The 21,825-nt window shown below is 46.5% G+C and overlaps 1 protein-coding gene across 1 annotated transcript in view; it reads right to left on the bottom strand.

Moving 5' to 3' along the window:
* THBS3 (thrombospondin 3) overlaps positions 1–21,825 on the bottom strand; it is a 189,301-nt gene that overhangs the window by 58,415 nt on the left and 109,061 nt on the right. The window contains exons 15-16 of the mRNA XM_078671378.1: positions 9,062–9,180; positions 5,548–5,600 (exon numbers count right to left, since the gene is read on the bottom strand). Coding sequence (XP_078527504.1) covers positions 5,548–5,600; positions 9,062–9,180 — 172 coding nt within the window. The remainder of the gene's footprint in view (positions 1–5,547; positions 5,601–9,061; positions 9,181–21,825) is intronic.

Genomic DNA, 21,825 nt, shown 5'->3' with positions numbered 1-21,825 from the left:
GGCGAGGAGCACGGTCTTTAGTTCCAGGTAGTTGATGTGTCTGATCGCATCTGCTGGAGTCCACAAACCCCTCACCTTGAGCTTGTTCATGTGTGTTCCCCATCCCATCTGGGATACGTCTGTGGTGATGGTCACAGTTGGGGTTGGTGGTGTTAAAGGCTTCCCTTTTGTTATATTCTCCTTGTTCCACCACGTTATCTCCTCCTGCACTGCGTGCGTTACAACCACTAGATCTTCCCAAATTCCTGTAGCTTTTGACCATTGTTGTTGCAGCCATTCCTGGAATGGTCTCATGTGGAGCCGTATATTGGGGAACAGGTGTATGCAGGACGCCATCATCCCCATGATCTTGCTCGCTGTCCTCACTGTCAGAGCTTGCCCCTTCTGGTAGTGGCGTGGCTCCTTCAGCAAGGCAAGAGTTCTCTTGTCGCTGGGGAACACCATGCTCTCTATGGTGTTGTTCTGTGCACCCAGGAAGATCTTCACTTGCTCTGGTTCTATTGAGGATTTCCCCCAGAGTATGGAGAATCCCAGGTCTGTTAGCGTTTCTGTGACCCGCTGTGCGTGTTCCTTGTATGTCCTGTGGGAACTTGCTTTTATTAGCCAGTCGTCGGGGTAAGGGTATGCATGAATCCCTTCCCTCCGTAGGTGCTCTGCCACGGCAGCGAGAGATTTGGTGAAGACCCTTGGGGGAAACATCCTTTACAACGCAACTTTTACCACGCAGTGCTTTTACATCGCAACTTTTACAACGCAAACCATTACAACGCATTGCGCTGGGGGGCGCTCTAGGATAGGGAATAGATTTAATTTACTATCCAACACCTTCCCTACTATCCACGGGGACTGGAGTTGGAATAGTAAATTAAACTATTCACTATCCAGCACCCCAAAGCGCTGTGCGTTGTAACAGCATGCGTTGTAAAAACTGCGATGTAAAAGCATGCGATGTAAAAGCATGCGTTGTAATGTCATACATCCGACCCTTGGTGCAGATTTTAGTCCGAAGGCTAGGGCTGTGAACTGGTAGTGTTCTTTGTTGATGGTAAATCTTAGTAGATGTTTGTGCTGCCTGTTCATGTGAATGTGTAGGTAGGCGTTGGTTTAGGAACCTTAAATCCAGGATGGGTCTTAGCGTTTCGTCCACCTTTGGTACTAGGAAATAGTTTGAGTATACTCCCTTGTTTCTTTCTCTGAATGGAACGGGTTCGATGGCCTCCTTTTGGAGGAGTTCTTGTGCTTCCTCTAGGAGTAGCGCTAGTTCTTTTGCTGAGTGCGCCTTCCTCCTTGGTTTTCTGTTTGGTGGTTTCTTTTCCAGTTCTATGCAGTATCCAAACTGTATGATGTTGAGTATCCATTTGTCTGCAGTTATGCCTGCCTCCTACTGGTGTTACATGTTTGTTGATGTTTGGTCCGTGTAACCCTCTTTTGTTGACTTTGTTGTGCCCCACCCTCAGAGGGGTCGTGTGGGTGGGCACGCTTGGCGGGACGGAGTCACTTTGAGGTGGGTTGCTGGCCCCCTCTTCTTGTTTGCCCTCGTCCATTCGCACTCCCGCGAAAGGACTGGCCCCGAGGCTGGTACTGCCAGGTTTGTTTCTGCTGGCCCAGCTGCGCTTGATTGTCGCCCTGGTAGGTCTGCTGGAATATCTGGTGTGACTTTCCCGGCTGGTTCCCCCCCTTCCGTTTGGTCTCCGTGTCGGGGTACCCTTTCTCCTTCCTCTGAATTGTAAGGCCCCCATTGACCTTGCAGTCTCATTTTCTTTTTTGAGCTGGGTGAGTATCTCATCCACCAGTGCCCCGAACAGTGTTTCTCCATTGAAGGGGGTGCTCAGAATGTTGTTTTGTACTTCCGGCTTTAAGCCTTAACTCCTCAGCCAGACATGCCTTCTTTCTGTGACCCCGATCATCATGAGCCTGCTGGATGTGTCAGCTCCATCCAAGGCTGATTTCAGGCATGAATTTGCTATATTCTTGTCTTCCTCCACCAGGTGTGACGCTCTTTGTTGGTATTGCTCAGGGAGGTGTTTGAGCAGCTGTCCGACCTTGTCCCAATGTACCACTGCATTCCTCTCTATTTTACTCCCAGTTAGGTCCATCCTCCTACTTTCTTTGTCTGGTGGTGGGCCTCAGGTTGTTGGAACGTTCGCCCTTTTCCTGGCTGTTGCCGCAATAATGGAGTCCGCCGTGACAGATCCCTGTATGTAGGGGGGGGTCCCTAGTGGAGTGCTTGTATTTCCTCTCCGTCCTAGGTGTGACAGACCGGCAGGTCGCTGGGTCTTTGAATGCCTCCCTCCATTGGTCCAGGACACTTGGAAGCATGGGGAGGAATTGACTCCTTGTTTGAGTGGGAGCAGGGTCTTTAAGAGGAAGCATGCCTTTGGTTTTTCTTCCTCCAGTTTGACTCCATAAGCCGTTGCCGCGTTCCTGATGACCATGTTGTAGACCCCAATGTCATCTGGCGGCGAAGGCCTTGAAGGTTACGTCTCCACGGGCTCTTCTGGGCTTTCGGCGTCGAGGTCCTGCCATTCCAGGTCCTGTGCCACCGAGGATGCCGAGCCAAAACTCGTCCGCTGGTCATCGTCGACTTCCTCTAGGTGTTCCTGGGGCTCGGGAGTTTTTGGCAGTTCTTCGGCGTCAAACTCCTCTTCCTCTTCTATTTCGAAATTCGGCGGCGGCGGTTTCGACGGAATCGTAAACCTTTTCATTTTTTTGTCGAACTCTCTCTTCCTTTGCAGGATGTTATCCATTTCAGCCGCAAGCCTTCTCTTTTTTCTCTCCATTTCGGCGGCCTGTTTGGCGTTGAGTGTTTCGGCCGATCTCTTCGACGTAGTTGTCGACGTCGAAGCAGCCTTCGGGTCCTTCTCCTACGAAGTCGAGTGGTCCTTTTCGGGAACGTGCTTCGGCGACCTTGGCTTTTAGCCAGTCTTTGCCGTCTGGGAGTCCTTGTCGAAGGATCCGCTGGGCTGTTTGTCCCTTGATGCAGCTGCGGCCGTCGAGATTTTCGGCGCCAGTGCTCCCTTCGTGGACTTAGACTCTGTTTTTCGAGAGTCTGGCTCAGGCTTTCATGAGTCTGTCGGGGCTTTAGGGGTCGACGTCTCTCCTACCTCTTTAGATGTTTTCTTATCGGTCTCTACGACCGTGTAGTCATCTGGTCCCTCGGCGATGTTGTCCTCTTCATCGCTGGAGAGGCCCAGGTCCCGAAGCGACGGAGGTTGGCCTTTGCCTTGCACGGTGTCGTTGGCTCTTCTCTGTCTCTCTCTAACCCTGAGGGTCTTCGGGGAAAAGACGGAGCAGGCGTTGCAATCCTTGCTCTCGTGGTCGACCGGTAGGCAGAGGTTGCAAACCGGGTGCTGGTCTTTCTGCGTGTATTTGTGGTGGCAGTTACGGCAGAATTTAAAAGGTGTTTTGTCCATTCCTGCGCTCAGGGGGCTCCCTGTGTGCGCATTCTCCATTGGACGTCGAAGTTCTCGAAGTTCTCCTCCTTCTTCGTCGTCCCGGCTCAGTGATATTGTTTCTCTGTGTCTTCTCTAATCTTTTCTGTGTAGAAAAAGTATTTTTCCTCTTCTTTCCTCCAAAAAACTCTGGAGACTCTCGGTGACGATCCAGACCCAATGGCGGAAAAAAGAATCTGACGATGGCGCCCAAAGGTGGGAGCTTCCGCAGGAAGCGTGCCGACGTCACAGGAAGTACACCTGAAGGTGGGACGTCGACGATCACCTGGGCTACAAAAAAAGAAAGAAAAGACTACGATTCCGGACCCAACCACTAGACCACGGAATAATGCACAGCATGGTGAATCCAGAAAGATTCACGCTGCAAAAAGATTGTTTTTTGTCCTCTAAAAGGGGCTGTGAACAATATAAGTTTTGATTTAGTAAAGAAGTCTGTCACCCATATTTTTATGAGGAAAATATTATCTGGGGTGAAAACTTGCACATCAAGGGTATTGACTAGGACACAGAATATTTAGAACACCTTGTGGAGCCCTGCTGACCCCCCATCCCCCACCCAGATGTCATGAAGCTGATGGTGGCTTTTTTCCATATGTGGTGGGAATTTACCAAATTGTCTAAATATTGGGAGCGGGCTGTGTCCCAGATTGACGTGGCACCTACAAGCCCGCCCTAAACACCTCCCTGCACAATGGATGCTTGTTGGGTTCAAGGCAACAATCGGGCTATTAGAAATACAAAAGTAAATTTGCAGATTTAACATTGTTCCAGACAGAACACAGGATTGGCTCTGAAGTCTCTAAGAGCACTGTCGGTGATGGCTTGGAAGGGAGATACGGTAAGATGTGTCTAGGCTGAGGTAATAACCTCTAAAACACACAAGCACATCTCTGTAGGCATGTGGGAGATAGCCCTACAAGTATTCATGATGAAGTCGGACAATACGCCTCCCTAAACTGTTCCGCCTTGATGATGTGGTACTGGGTCTCAATGGCACAGCTATGGTGAAACGACTACTAGGTGCTCCTGTCTCACCATTATGGCGGTCATTGATTGCCTCACCCGCTTCTACTTTCCTTCCCAATCCAGGCTGTTTGGTTGGTAAGAAGATGTTCCGACTGACCCCTACCTAGAATTGTAAGGACTGGGCCGCGTCTGTCTAGTGAATGATGTTGGTGACACAGTATGCCATTAGTGTGGTACTCATTAGTGTATTAACAAATAAGTAATAGAATACAGTACTGGGATATATGTATGTGTTCGAGTGGCAGAGGTAAGGAAAAGTGGAGGTGGGGGGATGCTTGCAAGATGCAGACAGACAGTGACAGAGGCAACTGAAAGAAAAGAAACGGAGGCAAATTTACAGAAGTGGCGAACAGCAAGATGGAGGCAGAGTGCGATAAATACATAAAGACAGAGGAAAAAGAGAGGAAGGGGCAAGTAGCAAGATGCAAACATAAAGGAACATAGACTGACATGGTAGAGAAAAAATAGGTCAACAGCAAGATACAGTCATAGTGTGGCACATACAAAAGAGGGGAAAAGAAGGAAAGACAAAAGCCAAAATATACAAGAGAGGGGTCGAAAAGCAATGCAGAGGACGATGCTCATGAACTGAGTTACAAGAGAAAGAAAGGTAGTGACACAGACTGACAGAAGAAATGGATGGCAGAGTGAAGGAGAAACAGAAATACAGCAATGATATATGCCATTCGCAAGCAACGGTCAGAGTGTGACGCAGGCAAACTTAGAACAGAAATAAAAGCAAAACAGCAAAGTGAAGGCACTGTTATATAAGCGAACAGTAGAAAGGGAAGCAGAACAATTTCAGTGAAGTTATTAAACTTCATCTTGTAGGGAAGCCCCTGTGTTTCCTCTGACAGTGCAGTGCCTCTGTAAGCTAAACCAAGTGAAATGTCAAGCACTGACACCGCTCTATTTGCCACATAGCCCAGACTGCCTCTGTGCTAACTAGACCACTGCTGGAGTGAGAGGGTTTCCTCTGGTTTCAAAATAAATGTTGAGATGGTTCAAAGACCCCCACATTCCACTTACCACCACCGCAGAGCGGTAAGGCTTCCAGGTGCTAACATACCTGTCTTCGTTGGTATCGCACATGTCTCCCACCAAGTCACTATCAGCATCTGTCTGGAGAAAAGAGGAGAGAGTCAGAGAGTTTCTGAGACCCAGAGGAGCCCAGCAAACACCACAGGGGAGCACACCAGGTCATGGGAAAGCTTGATGTAGATATCAGAGCAGTTTTAGATGCTGCCACACAGGGGCTGAGGAGGAAAGTGAGTTACAGAATGAGCAGTATGTTTCTGCACGGTGTACTTGACTCTGCCTCATAACAGCCAGTTAGAAACACACAAACCCACATCAATATATTCTTGTGCAGCATTTAATCTTGAGGTTATCCAGTTCCCTGCCAGAGTCTGGAAGGTATTGCCTCTTCGGTTCTGACTCTGTAGAGCTGGAATCTGCTTCACATTGCTCTTTGTCAGAAAGGTAACCATTCAGCTTTTCAAAACGCTCTCAGGCATAATCTTTCCTGTGAGTTGGCAGCTTCCATTTTCTTATCTCAGATGGTGCTGTTTATTCGGTTTGTGGAATTTCTGTAGTCTTAGCTCCAAGATGTCAGTGGTTGAACTCCGCGCAGACAAGTAACCAACTCTCAATCACCCACCCACTAATTTTCCAGGTAAAGAAACTGAGGTTCAGAGAGGTGCCATGATTTGCTAAGAATAATACACTTTTGTCCCTTAAATGCAGGAGCTGGAATTAAAGCTAGAAATGCCTTGCTTTCACAGCCGACCGCTTGACCGGAGGGCTGCATTTAGCGTTACGGAGAGAAGACTCAATCATCCCCATCTGGAAGGAAATGTGGGAGTTCGTTTCTGGAATCACAAAACCCAGTCATTGCAAAGGAGGATTACCAGTAATCGACTGACTGCCAATAGGGGGGTTGTTGCTTCCGGGTGGACTCCTAGAGGGAATGTGGCTTGACACAGGCGACACACACTCAATGGTGGGTCAACAGTATGATTAAGGATCAAAAACTTTCCGTTTGTACATATAATTGTAGACAACATTTTCCTGTCGGCATTCATATTTAAATATGGATAAAAATGCTAATTACTTTTTTGTGTGATTCTAACTGCTGTCAGTTATGACTGTCCGACCAATATCTGTGCAGACTGACATGTTAAGGAGTTTTAAAAAAGGAAAAAAAGCTTTCCTAATAAAGCTTGGAACAGTTGTAGACGTGCCCAAGGTTGTTGCTAAAATATGTATATTTTCATACAACTGTATTGACTCATCATCTAGCAATATTAATTTCACTGAAACCTGCCAGGCCTTCAAATATGAGTGTGCATCTATTGGTTAAATAAGTCTGGAAATGCACGAGTTTCACCTTCATTTTTTATTTTTATTTTGCTAAACCAAAAATATATATAAAACCAGGAGCCTTAATATTGACAGGCTCCTTTCTAAAAACAAAATGGCAGGCACTTGTGCTCTAGAATGGGCCTATTGTCACACTTTGTGCGACACCTGTAAGACATCATGATCATTTGCAGCGACATTTAACACATCATGTCTAGAGCACCTCTCTAAACATTATGCAAGTCAGTCAACATACCCAGCAGACGAAACTGCGACCCACACCCATGCAAGTTCTCTGCCGAAAGTGCAGCAGAAACTCAATGTGAATAGGAGCGCTTTGAGGGCTCCTGAGTAGTATACAGTGCTATATAAAGTCTACAATGTGATAAATATATATTGTAGCTTCAATGTGTAATGGAGTTGCTATTTCTGTCTGACTATCTTTGTAAAACCTTCCTAAAGGCCTCCATCCGGTTTCTACTCTTTTACAATCCTCTCACACAGGAAGTTCCACCTCCCTAAGGCTGCTACTGAAAAGCCCCTTTATAACTGAGAGCTACTGTCTCTGGCAGCACTACAAATATTGGCATCCAGGAAAGATGGTTTTGAATCCTGTCTCCTCACTTAGCAAATATATGTGATTCTAGACAGGCCCTTTTTAAAATTTCCTATTTCCCAGTTCTAAATTCTGCCAACAATAGGCTTATTTAGAAAGTTCTTGAGACAGGTATGGAGCGCTAAACCAATAATTGGATATTTGTATATAGGTTATATTTGCTATGTAATCTAAACTTGGATTAGGCAATCCTATCTATCGCGGCCAGCAGGCAAAGGTACATAAAGGTGACTTTTATTTTTCAGGCTTTATGGTTAAGCCAAACGAGACAAGGTTTGGAGGCTATCTATCGATAAATAAGAAAATAAGTTACTTACCTGTAACTGTAGTTCTCCAGTATTGGATCTTTCAAAGATTCACATGCTTGAATCATTCCCTGTCGTCGAAGTGGGAGTGCCACAGTGCAACTAGAAAAGCAGGGTAATGTTAAACATGGCTTGGGAAGGCCATAAAGCCTTTACGTCAGTAACATATCTCTATATATCTCCCACTTCAACAACAGGGAATGATTGAAGCATGTGAATCTATGAAAGATCCATTACTGGAGAACAAAGAGAATACAGTTTTATTGCCAGAGCTGTATGGGCTGATACTACTGTCAAGTCAGTGTCTCTGTGATGCGGAGCTGTATTCAAACAACTGCCACAAGGACTGCCGTCGTCAGTCTTGGTGTGGTACTGGCTGAGTGAAAAGAACAAACAGCTACAACTTGCTCAGTGACATCAAGTGGCTTGTATTAATGTAACATTGGCTGTGGGCCTTCAGGGAGAGTGCAGACACACATCGATATAGAAGCGACTCCGAATGGCCTTTCAGTGAAAATCAATTGTTGGAGTCTAGGGGGCAACAAGATAAATAGCATGCTATGCTCAGGGATACCCAGGAGTCAGCCACAATACACACTGCATGAGGGAAGAGAGCAGACTGGTCCCGCCGCAACAATGACATCTACTAACAAGTATCCAGTGACTGTTCACTGTTGATTCAAGTTTGAGAGGCTGAGAGCAGACATGCATTGGTGGAGTAGAGGCACATAGTGGCCTCTCGACCTATGGCAAGGAATGAGACTTTTTCTTTGGGGGGAGTAAATACCAGTGGCACCCAGTGGTTTGTACAGGAAGGGGTTAAGGGAGGGGAGCATATAGACACCTTGTCTCAGCGGCACCAATTGGCCAGTAATAATTTTGGATGCGTTTTGGAACTGAGAGGCAGACAGACCTCAGGCAGAAGTGGCATTTCATAGTCCCTCAAGCTAGTGCTTAATTTGTGCCGGTGTGTACGGATGCTTGTCACCGGCACATAGTATTTATGAGAGTCCTCCACAAGATGGGGCTGTGAGTCTATTTTATTTGCAGAGCACATCAATGAAACCTTTAATAATTTAACATATATATTTTTCTAATTAACAAACTAGCACTTCAGGGCCATTCTTGTATTTAGAGGTGACCAGAAACAGTTCAGTATGTTGCACTTGTTTGTAATTGATTGTTAGTAGGTAACAGTGGCACTGGCATTAGGCAGCTTTGGACTCCGATGAAATACCCTGGGTCGTGGCACTTAAGGTTTTTCATATTAAGCGCTGTCTCAATCCATTCTGCTCTCTCACCTGTGTCGGGTTGCTGGCTTCGGGACAGCTGTCGCAGGCGTCACCCACTCCGTCAACATCACGATCAGTCTGTAGAGGGTTTGGCACCTTCGGGCAGTTGTCCAATACATTGGGGATACCTACATGAAAAGATAATTGGGTCAATATATTGTTGTGTCGTGTGCAGGCAACACACATCTTGAGGTTCAGGGATGCAAATCTTTCACCCAAACTACGTTGTAAAATAATCTCCTATTAGCAATCAGAGGGACCTCGAAGTGTTGTCACAAAGCGTAACCCACTCCTGTAGCCATGGTTACTTCTAAAGAACTTGGAAGAATCACCAATTTTTCATCAAAGGATAACTTCTGCCCCTTTTTGTCCTTTCCTCTACCCTTTCCACCCTTTCTTTCCTCTCTGCCCCGCTCCTCCATCCCCTACTTCCACTTTGATAATTGCTTCACAATCACTTCATTATATTGCCCACAACACGTCATCATTGCACTATATTGTTCTCTTTTCTGATCACAAGGGTATTAATGTCGGGTCACATATGGAAATTTAAACTGGAATGACTAATGTGAAGGTAAAGCGCTAGTTTACGATTAACATATATCTCTGTAAAGCACTCCTGAGTTTATTTGCACTTTAAAAAATCCGGAATAACTCAAAATAAATAAACACTATAACGAGGCTCTGCGAGCTTCTTGCCTTTATTTTGGTGCATGTAAAACCTGCCAGACACCGTCACTAGTAACATGACGTGTATTTGTAAAGTACAAGTTCACCCAGAAAGGTATCTTGACGCTGATTTGTATTTTTACCCAACTCAATGGTACTCATTTTATCGACCTCAGAAGGTTGAAAGGCTGAGTGGACCGGCTGGGATATGGACCTGTGACCACGAGGTCGAACACAGGCCCCTATAGTGGACGCATGAGTCCACTAAGCCACCACACCCAGCCTAGTGTGCTTCGAAGGGTCAGACTGAAAGCACAGTCAATTCAATGGGTATAGCTTAACACAGCCCGCAGAGCTGGACTCAAACCAAGGGTACCCGGGAAAAATGTGTGACACAGCCCAATATTTCAACAATCCTGTTCAACCAAATGCTGGGGGTGAATTTCCTACGGTGTATATTTTGAAAAGAAACAGCGAAATTGTGCTTCTTTATTTCAGAGCATGTCCAAGTAACTAGGAAGATTATTTCTCTGCAGAATTAAAGTAGCTCACATTGTAAGAACACACGAGGAATCTCCCACCTTCCCTCTGTTTCAGTTCCACTAGAGCCACCTGTTTTGGTGGCGCATTCAGCTTCATTTTATCTAATCCCTGGTAAAAGCTGTGAGACACTAGCAAACAGCAGTGACATCCATCCTGCAATGCATTTCAACCAGCAACCACGAGGGGTCAGTCTTTGATGGCCAATGAGCCAAAAGGAGTCTGCAATGTGTAGACGTAAGTGCAACGGAGAAGTTTATTTTACCCCGAGGACATCTGGAAGTTATTCCTCTCCCTAATCCACAATTACTTTACAGCTCAAGAAATGTTCATGATCTGCATGCTCTGAACACTCCTGCCACCTAGTGTCTAGATGCAGAACCTTATCTGGAACTGTGAGAAATAGTTGCACATCAGCAGTGAAGTAAGGGCCTGTCATATGAGGTTGGAAGCAAGCTCATACTTCTCACTAGTTTGTCATCATCCTCACATCTTTGGGCAGCCCATATCAACATTGAAAACGAATTTGTTGTACCACCGTAGCCTCCTGGCCTTGGTTAGGTGGGTGACATGTCAGTACATGAAAAACACGAAGCTGCAAAACCATTATTGCATGTGCAGGAATGTCATACTTTCGCAGGCTGGCCACGGAGTAGAAAGTGACACCCTTCAAAGGAGATGGACAATAGTAAGAGCATCCTCTCTGAACATACTTATCAGCATTTCTTTAGCGAACAGGGACTGTGGGCAAACAGGCGCACCCAATCTGCAGCATTTAAAAAGATAGTTTAGAACATCATTGGACAGCAGAACATTTGAAACGCGTTAGAGCCCGTATCTGGGACACTGTGCTTCTGACCAGGATTTGCCTTCACGAACTCACGACTTGCCAACTACCACCCAGGACCATAGTTGCCTGCCTGGGGAGAGAGGTCGGAGTGCATCAGGGGTGGAGCGCTGCAGGGACTCGCATTCCCAGGAGTCCCTGCTTGACCTCTGTCACCTGGTCTGCGCCCCCTGATTGCCCCGCCCCCTGGACGCCAAACCCATTAAGTATCATCGTAATCCCTGGCCTTGGCAGGAACATTTGAAACGCGTTAGAGCCCGTATCTGGGACACTGTGCTTCTGACCAGGATTTGCCTTCACGAACTCACGACTTGCCGCACCCGCTTCGCGGGTGCCGCTGCGCGGTTCGGAGAACTACCGCCCAGGACCATCGTTGCCTGCCTGGGGAGAGAGGTCGGAGTGCATCAGGGATGGAGCGCTGCAGGGACTCGCATTCCCAGGAGTCCCTACTTGACCTCTGTCATCTGGTCTGCGCCCCCTGATTGCCTCGCCCCCTGGACGCCAAACCCATTAAGTATCATCGTAATCCCTGGCCTTGGCGGGAACATTTGAAACGCGTTAGAGCCCGTATCTGGGACACTGTGCTTCTGACCAGGATTTGCCTTCACGAACTCACGACTTGCCAACTACCACCCAGGACCATAGTTGCCTGCCTGGGGAGAGAGGTCGGAGTGCATCAGGGGTGGAGCGCTGCAGGGACTCGCATTCCCAGGAGTCCCTGCTTGACCTCTGTCACCTGGTCTGCGCCCCCTGATTGCCCCGCCCCCTGGACGCCAAACCCATTAAGTATCATCGTAATCCCTGGCCTTGGCGGGAACATTTGAAACGCGTTAGAGCCCGTATCTGGGACACTGTACTTCTGACCAGGATTTGCCTTCACGAACTCACGACTTGCCGCACCCGCTTCGCGGGTGCCGCTGCGCGGTTCGGAGAACTACCGCCCAGGACCATCGTTGCCTGCCTGGGGAGAGAGGTCGGAGTGCATCAGGGGTGGAGCGCTGCAGGGACTCGCATTCCCAGGAGTCCCTACTTGACCTCTGTCATCTGGTCTGCGCCCCCTGATTGCCCCGCCCCCTGGACGCCATTTACACCTATTTAACAGGAATACTTCCACGCTGCGCGGGAGCGCCGGGCAAAGGGCGGGCCGTCTGTGGCCGTCAGGGGCTGCAGGAGGCTGGGCCGGGCCCGCCCCCTAACATTTTTTCTATGACTTTACCTTGTCCTTACGACTCCGCAACAAGTAAGCTGTTTTGGTGACTGACTTATTATCTACTGCTATCTGGATATTTTGACTATTTGGAGTTTTTTTGCTAACCTGTATTGGATTTGATTATTCCTTATTAGGATGTCTATACGTGTGGAGAATTCATTACCCCCTACTGTAGGGGTTTCCATACTTGGACCTCTAGATAAGTACTTTCCCAGGGCAAACAAGGAAATAGATAGGGAAATTGCGCTGGCCGAGAAACGTGCCGAGGGCCGCTTCTCTATTGAACTCCTTAAAAATAAGCCCCAAATTTTGGCCAAGAAAGAGGTACCAACTCTAGCTTCACAAAATAACACCTCATTACCAACGTATACAGATCCAGAGCTATTTAATACTGAAAACATCCCTCTAATCTTTCAAGATAGATCACCCCCTCCACATATCATTGAAATAAATGAGGATATTACTTTCAATGGTCCCCCCTCTATATCGAACTCTCTAATCGATTTAAATTCACCAACAGTGTTAGATATAGCCCCTCAGTCCAACTTAAATGCTACATCTCCCGTATTTAATTTACTTGTGGAGGTGGCGACACCTATGGAAACGCAATTGTTGACAGCAGAAAGCGTTCCTAAGGAAAAGATAATTAATGAAGAGATATAAGGGAGCACACTGTTCCCCACCTAGAAAAAGAAGGAGTAAGGGAGGGGTTAGAAAAGGGGCCAATTCCTCGAAAACATCTTTATCACCCGTGATCACAACAACTATGATATCTAAGGAAGTAGAGAAGGACGCTCAAAACAAAAACAACTTTGGTGCCAGAAGCTCTGTTGGCATTAGGGATGATGGAGGACATTGAACGCCTCCTAAAATCCTTCTATGTGCCACTCTTAGAGAGAGTCAAAAGGTTAGGAGAAAACATGGATCGTATCGTAGCAGCTCTAAGTCTACATGAAACCCCAAAAGAAATCAACCCAGGGGAAACCCACATAGCAACTAAATATCCAACACAGAAAATATCCTTGCCACAAGTGGTTAACCCCCCTAGACCAGTGGCTATGCAAGCCTCACATAAAGAGAAGGTTAAATGAGGTCTCCTGAAAACTTCTGTCACCAGAAATCCTCCCCTAACGAAGGCACCAAAAATGAACCAAGTAAAATCAATTCACAAGAATAACGTAGATTTACCACCAGAATCATCGAACTACATTATTATCCTGACTGGAGTTCCCGTCGTGCCAGTAGGAGGTATAGAATCCAACATCAGCCTTAAAAATAAAGTTATTCACTGGTTGCGGAATAATAGACCCCTTCCATCATATCTGAACGGAGACATGACGGTGCAGTTGGGTGGGTGTGCGACCTAAAGACATTGAGGGGGATGTGGTGATAGTAAATTTCAGGGACCACAGAGTAGTCACGCACATCAGTGATTGGTTTCCAGGAAGAAAGGAGGGTAGTGTATCAACTCGTAACTTGAGCTATTTTTATCCTGAAATCCTGATGATGCCCCCGACCTATCCATCAACACTGGGCCGCCCTGATTCCCTCCAACTTCCCTACCGTAAACAGCATCTCGCTACCCCAAGACAGTATATAAACAATCACCCGCATTTTCCTTCACTTCAACGCCCAAATAGGTTTTTTCTTCCTTTTGGTAATGATCATCACCCTACAAATCCAAATGAGTAGCTGCAGGGGCAAAGACTCTGCCCCCTGGTACAATGATGAACTAAAAAACTTAAAGCAAGGATGTAGACAAGCTGAGAGAAGGTGGAGAAGCGATTACAATAACACCTCGAAAGAGCTCTGGAAAACTAAGGTCTCTACCTATAAGAGTCTGATTAAAGATTCTAAAGCTGAATACTATTCCTCGCTGATCTGCAACACTACCAACAACTCCAGGAGTATTTTTAACATACTAAACAGCGTCACTAATCCGGAGTGCTCCAAGAACGCGATTGTCCCGTCCCAAGACCTCTGCGACAACCTTGCCGCATTTTTAAAGGAAAAAATCGATCTCATCCTTAAAGATCTGGACATGCCTCCGGAGTTTGTCCCCCCACCTGTCCTGAGCTCTGTCTCTCCGGTAGAACGATCGGCTGTCCTTGCCTCGGCTACAAGTGAAATGTTACTTGCGTTCCCTCCACTTACCTATGAGGTTTTCACTGAGTTAGCCAGAGGGATCGTTTCCGGCTCTCCTTTGGATCCGGTGCCTCCCAAAATTTGGAAGGAATTTGAGGATGAACTATTCCCCCCTCTTCACCAAATCTGCAACCAATCTTTGGTGACTGGTACTGTCCCAATTCATTGGAAACGGGCGTTAGTTTCTCCTTTGTTAAAGAAGCCCTCCTTAGACCCTGACTGTTCTAAGAACTATCGGCCCATCTCCCTGCTGCCTTTCCCCGCCAAGATAGTTGAGCGTTTGGTCAGCAACACTCTTTCCAACCATCTCGAACGCCATCTATTATTAGATGGGGACCAATTTGGTTTTCGGCCTGCCCATGGGACCAAAACAGCTCTCATCACCTCTATGGACGAGTTTCAAAGGCGTGCAGACAGAAGACAGGCAGCGTTCCTGATCTTGCTTGATATGTCTGCTGCCTTTGACACGGTGAACCATAAGATCCTAATGCGGCGGCTGTGGGAGGCAGGAGTGAGAGATACCGCGCTGCTTTGGTTCCACTCTTTTTTGCAGGGTAGGCAGCAGGCAGTTTCCATGCCACCTTTCCAGTCAGCCTTTTCCCTGGTATCACATGGAGTCCCTCAGGGCTCTGCAATCAGCCCTATTCTTTTTAATATTTACCTTAGACCTCTGATCTCTCTCATTAAAAGCTTCGGCATCAGGATTGTGAACTACGCCGACGACACGCAGATGATCCTCTCCCTGGAAGGCGAGGACTCAACTTCCTTGGAGGTTCTACACAATTGTCTGCGTGAAACATCTAGGTGGCTGAAGGATAACTCCCTTCAGTTTAATGCAGGAAAGACGGAGGTGCTTTTCAGTGCAGGCACTAGGATTCCCCAACCATTCCCAACTAATTTTTGGCCCCCGGAACTAGGGCTATTGTACGGCCGGTGGAATCTGTTCGCAACCTTGGGGTCATGTTGGATCAGAGGCTCAGCATGGAGACGCATGTTCAAAAAACGTCTGCCTGTTGCTTTGCCATCCTTCGCTCCCTAAGGAAAGTCCTGCCCCTCATACCTACTTATGCCCGCGCTCAAGTGGTCAGATGTACCATCCTTAGCAGGTTGGACTATAGTAATGCCCTCCTGCTCGGGTCCCCTGAGTTCCTGCTGGACAGGCTCCAGAGGGTCCAATCAGCTGCTGCTAAATTGGCTCTGGGGCTTCCGAGAAGTTCTCACGGAGCGTCCGCACTGGCAAAATTGCATTGGCTTCCCATAAGGCAGAGGATCCATTTTAAGGCCCTCTGTATAGTTTTTAGGGCTCCCCATGGAGCTGGCCCAGCTCCTCTGCAATCTAAATTTGCCTGGTATACTCCCTCCAGACAGCTTCGATCCTCTGACGCTAAACTGGTAGTTTTTCCCAGATTCAGGAAGGTCAGAGCCGGTGGCAGATCCTTCGAAGTGAGTGCCGCCAGACTATGGAACACTCTCCCCATCGAGATTAGGCACATCAGTGAACTCCTCCCGTTCAGAAGGAGGATTAAAACTTGGCTATTCCCCTGATAGCCCGCGTCTTTCCGGTCTCTTTTATCTCTCAGCGCCAGGATGCCTGCAATGGTGATAGTCGCGCTTTACAAATGTCTAAAATAAATAAATAAATAAAACTGGAACATTCCTTTACACAACTTATTTGAACCCCTCTCAGGCTTAGATATAAACGAATGACTAAATCCATCTGCTCTTCAAATAGGAAGCACATGTGAGTGCTCGAAAAACTGTAAAACAAGAGAGGAATTATTTTTCTCTTCTCCTATTCCTATGAGCAAAGTGTCTGAGCTTTTATTAGATACGGGGGGATCACAGTGCATCTAAATTAGACCTGAATGTGAGACCAAAGATTGGTATCGAGCCCTTGAATCCCACGATATTACAAGACACAATGTATTGTATGTCTGATTTTGAAATAGACAAAAATTGACCAAAACCAAAATGCACCAGAACAACAGGTAGTCAAGTTAGTGTAGTGTCCTGGAACGTGTGTGGGATAGTGAACAAAGTACAAGAAACAGCGTGGGGAGAATTTGTTAATAACATTGATATTTTTTGTGTTCAGGAGACCTGGGTTTTAACTGAAATACATCTATACGGATTTAGAACCTTCCATGTCCCAGCGGTACGTTCTAGCCATGGTAGGCATAAGGGGGGATTATGCGTATATGTTTCCAACCTTTTGAACGCTAGAATTACCCTGGGAAGAACAAGCTCACATTATTTTCAATTGGTCACTATCTCACTAAATTCTTCTGATGTACTGGTTGTGGTTAATTTTTATAACAATATTAAGAACTCCGACTTTACGGAAGTATTAACAAATTTGACACGTGAATTAAGGGGCATAAAAAGTGTGAATGGGAAAGATTTAATATGGGCTTGGGTAGGTGATTTTAACTTAAACCTATGTGACAGTGAAACATGTGGGTTTCAGGAATATGGGGTGGGTGAGACTGCGGGTAGGAGTCACGTTCAGCATAATGAGAAAGGGGAAATATTAAATAACATCATGGCCAACTTCGACCTTGGCTTCGCAAATAGATTGTGCTCCCCTAAAATGGAGTTCGCCTCTACCTTTTTAGCAAGGGGGTCTCACTCAGTCATTGACTATATTATCATGCCAAACAGGTTTGCCGGTCGGGTGGTCAAGTATGAGATTCCTACCATCGGACTGAGCGACAATTTGCCTTTGAAAATGCATGTTAGTGTCCCAGGAAATAAAAGTACCTCCACTATTGAGACCCTTGTATGGTCGCAAGATCTAGTAGTTGCACGACAAAATGGTCTCGCTCTGAAATGGAGCTCGGTAGACCAAATAAAAACTTTTAATAAAATAGTGGAAAATGCCTTGGTTCCCATATTGGTATGTTTAGAGGAGAAGTCATCAAATGAGGAAATTCTGGAGGCATTTAGTAACATCACTACTACTATGCAGAGTGTCCTAACTAGGTCCTGTACCAAAAAAAGTAATAAAACTAAGGGCTGGTTCGATTCTCAATGCAAAAGGCGAATACGGCCCTTAAGTTAGTATTAAGTAAAAAACCGAGGGATCACGAGGAAATAATGGCACATAAGAAGGCATATAATCTAGCTAGGCGCCAACGAAAGAAAACAATTAAAGATAAAGCATGGCAGGATTTATTGAAGGCCGCTGAGAGTAAAGATGCGAAATTATTTTGGCAGGTAGTCAACACACCTTTTCTCAACAACAAAGAGATGGCTAGGATGGAAATAGCCATTGACGAAAAATCCTGGATAGAATTTTCTTTTTTTCCAATGTCTATAGCAGCTGCCAGGGGGAATCGCAAACATAGAGTAATTTTCTCCCGATTCCACTTGAGTTTACCCTTGAGGAGATACAAACGGCCATAAGCTCAACTCAGAATAATAAAGCCCCGGTACCAGACGGGATCCCCAGTGATCTTTACAAGATGAATATTGATCTATGGGCCCCACTTTGTTTGCGGGTCTTGGGTGCATGTTGTGCCAAAGGCTTCATTAAAACATGGGCAGAATCAGTGATAATTCCCAGCTATAACAAGCATTGAAAATGCAATAGGTCTCGCAGCATTAGAGTTAGTGCTTTTAGAATTGTTTATGGGTTTTTTTTGTAAATCTTTAGCATTTTTGTTTCCTGTAGCCAATGCTAAAGAATTTCAAAAAAAAAAAGCCATAAACATTTTTAAAAGCTCTGAAATGCAGTCTGAAATGCTGGATATATATTCAGTACAGATACACTATATTGTTAATGAAGACATAGGATATAATATGTTGTACTGTATACACACAATTAGATGGGAACGTGCTGTGTGTGTCAGCGATTGAAAGAGACTGCACTCAGAGTTGCTGTGCGCATCAGCGAAAAGATTGCAGAGTATCACATCACACAGTTGTTCCTTTTCTATTACTTTTGTTAGTTTGTATTCATTAAAAGGCAGCATCAATTAGTGGAATAAAAGCGTGTTGCCTTTCTGTGAGTAATGTTGAGAGGTCCCCTCTGAGGTCGTTACGGATAATAACGGCAGCTTTCGGCCCTGCGTGTTGCCTTCCCTGGACACTTAAGTAGCTGGCTATGGGATTGTTGGTAACCGAGCAAATGAAAGGCGTTTGTGCACAGCCCTGGGAGTTGTCACAAACACACCTCTCCTCCCCCCAGCCTACCTCTCCCGACACCACACCCCCTCACACCACCGTGTTGATATGCAGGTAGAGGAGAGAAGCACTGAAGTGAAGCTTTCCAAACTGGGCAAACTGGTTTTGACGGTCCCGGGACAGTGTCAGAGTGGGTAAAAGAGGAACAAGATGTGGCGTGGTGCAGCCTTGCTTCTGCAAGATTAAAAGAAGTCGCACAGGCAATGACTCGTAACGTTTTTGTCACGAAATGAACTAAACAAAATAGAAAATACATCTCAGTCGCTAGATTTAAAACACGGACTTCATGCAAGTATTTATTTATTTGATCGTTTTTTATAGCGCAAACTTGACGGGTATCAGAGCGCTTTATAAATTTGCAGAGAGCAGCACAGTGATAGAAACAAAGTCATATATGAAGAAGAAAAATACAGGATATAGCACTTAGCACCCATAGAAGAGAGGGTGCGATTTACAATGTTCAAGAGCAGAGGGGATAACTCAATAAAAGCCAAAAAACGTGTGTCTGGTCACAGAAAGCAAGCTAGACGCAGCTGGGACATCGGACTGCCGAAAGGCTTATTTTTTGTTGGGACTGTAGCTCCAGCAAGAGACTTACAATGACAGTCAAATGCTATTGTTTATATACTTGCAATAAATAGTTTCTTTTGGTATAGCGCCTCGTACCACACAAATGATGCTTGTAACCACTGTAATTAACAGTTATTGTAATTATTATCCAGTGTTATGGCACTCACTTTACCAACCCTCAAAAGCCCGGAAGCTTGAGTTGCCCAGACCTGGATTTGTACTTGTGGCTAACAGAACAGCAACTGGTTCAGCCATGAACTTTCAACTCACTGAGCCATTCTGCCCACTACTTCAGATGTGTGCTATATTGTGCAACTCTGGGTGTATACATTTACCTGTGTTTTTAACTTGTTAAATAAAAAAAGGTGTACTTCAAAAATAATGATTTTAATAGTTTTAGGTGTAAAAATGAATTGGATACTAATGGTGGGAGCAAATTAGATACACGCATTGTGTATTCTAATACATTACGTTTCAATACTACAAATGGTCAAGTTTGGAGTTTTGCTTACTTTTTTCTGTTCATGTCGAAAGTTGGATGTCCCACCCCTTGTCATTCAATGCTTGGTTTCCTCAGGGCTAAGGTAAAATGTGTACTGAATATATGGGAGAGGTGTGGTGCAGCGGCCAGAGCGGCTGACTCCGGAGCACAGGGCTCACGGTTTGTTCACCAGCAGCAGCTCAGCATCTTGTGACTCTGGGAATAGCTCACTAAATCTCCCTGACCGCCCCCAGCGCTTTGAAACCCTTAAAAGGGCGATATGTTTGTGCTTTATAAATAGGAATTGTTATTATTACCTGTGACTGGGTAGCATTCTTATACTGGCGTCAGGCGGCATGCACATGGAACTCCATTTTGTTCCATCACATTTAAAATTTTGCACAATTGACAAATTCAAATGGATAAAACCCTGCAGATACACCTCCATCTCAAATATCTTCGGATGCTCATGAGTATCGGAACTGGGGAGGGTTTCCTTTGTGCCCAGCCATGGACAGCAATTTACCAACATGCCAGGGTTAGCGCAAGTGACATCACATGTTATGTGACCCTGAATAACATCGTAAGGCTGACTCCTTGTCTCGTCTTTAGCCCCTCAAAAAGCCACATACTTGCTGTTGGGGTCTCCGGAATGAGCAAGGTCCAAACTGGTTTACTTTCTGTTCAGCTGCTGCCTTTACGACGGATGAGACCATGTGTAGCAAGGACATCGACTGCGATTTAACAAGGAAAAGGGGGGCATCAGCAGGAAGGAATGTTTAGGAGGAGAACAAGGAGGACGGCCGATATACGGGCTGGCGATTGGGGGGGGGGAGCTGAGGCTGCTCCACCAGGCACAGCAGGGAGCGAGAGATAAGGGGGTGGGGGGGAGGCAAGGAGCAACACAACGTCGTTGGATGTCCAAATGGGGGCGGGGTGAAGGGGCCAGGCAAGCGAGAAGAGGAGGATGCCCAATGGGGCAAGAATAGGACATTGGGCGAGATAGATCGAGGCTGCCACGGTGCGCACAAGGGCATGTGCGTCGGGTTAGGCCCCTAATAAAGTGCCGTGGCCAGGGGAGGGGTTGAAGCAGCGCGAGGGGGCAGGGATGCGAGGAGGAAGTCCTGGGAGGGGGGAGCCCGGGCGGGGCCGCATCTCTACCAAGTTAGCCGAGGGGACTGGTGGGGGTGGAGAAGGGGGTTGCTGAGGCCAGAGTACGGAGAGCGATGCGGGGGTGATAGTTTGTTTGTTGGTTTTGGTAGCGCGGACTTTGCAGTGGGTTGGCGGGGCGCGTCTCGATGGGAGCATTAAGGATGCGTGAGGAGAAAATTATAGGTGAAGGAAGGCAACGTTGAGTTGCGTGAATGAATAGTGACAATGGTGAGCAGCAAAAATACATGAAGTAGCAATCGGTACATTATAGGAGGAAAAGTGATATGTGTGCAGGTTTCAGAAGCGTACAAAGTGCAGGTAGAGGTACAATACTGCAATAAATGGCAGACACTTCAGAACAAAAATAGTGTAAATGAAATGGGCACCGCAATAAATTAAAACTAGTCAGTCACAACACGGGTAAAGTGTGGGCTGTAGTATTTCGCAACAGATTCGGGGAATGGAATTCACGGAACGTGTCACACAACGATGCGCGATTATAGTAGGCTGGGTTGTGACTCGTACGAGTGGTATTGTACAGGGTCTGCGTTCACTCGAACAGAAAGAACGCTGCGGTCTTAAAGGTCTGATGCCTCGTGGTAGAGGAACAGTGGGGTCTCCTCTCACTTAGTGAGGTCTTGAATGTGTTTTAAAGTGGGCGGCAGAGCTCTTTAAGACTACCAATTTTCGCAGAAATCTTGCAATCTCATAGTCCTGTTTCACCCGTTTCAGACGTCGAGAGTGTGAACATGTTTAGAAATAAGCCTCCGCGCTGAAAGTAGAAACAAGGTCACAGCAAGATTAAGGGATTTGTCCAAAATCACGGGATGTTCAGCCAACGCTAGGACTCAGCTAGCGGCAGGCAGGCAGGGGAGGAGGGGGGAGGAGAGTAGGGGAGGCACGGCCTAGCGGCCGTGCAATCAAGTAGTGAGGGGGCGGAGCTGGGGGAGGCTGTGGAAGAGAGTAGGCAAGGC

This window comes from Lissotriton helveticus, chromosome 12 (assembly GCF_964261635.1).
Source record: "Lissotriton helveticus chromosome 12, aLisHel1.1, whole genome shotgun sequence".
NCBI lineage: Eukaryota > Metazoa > Chordata > Amphibia > Caudata > Salamandridae > Lissotriton > Lissotriton helveticus.
This window is presented reverse-complemented; position numbering and strand designations above follow the sequence as displayed.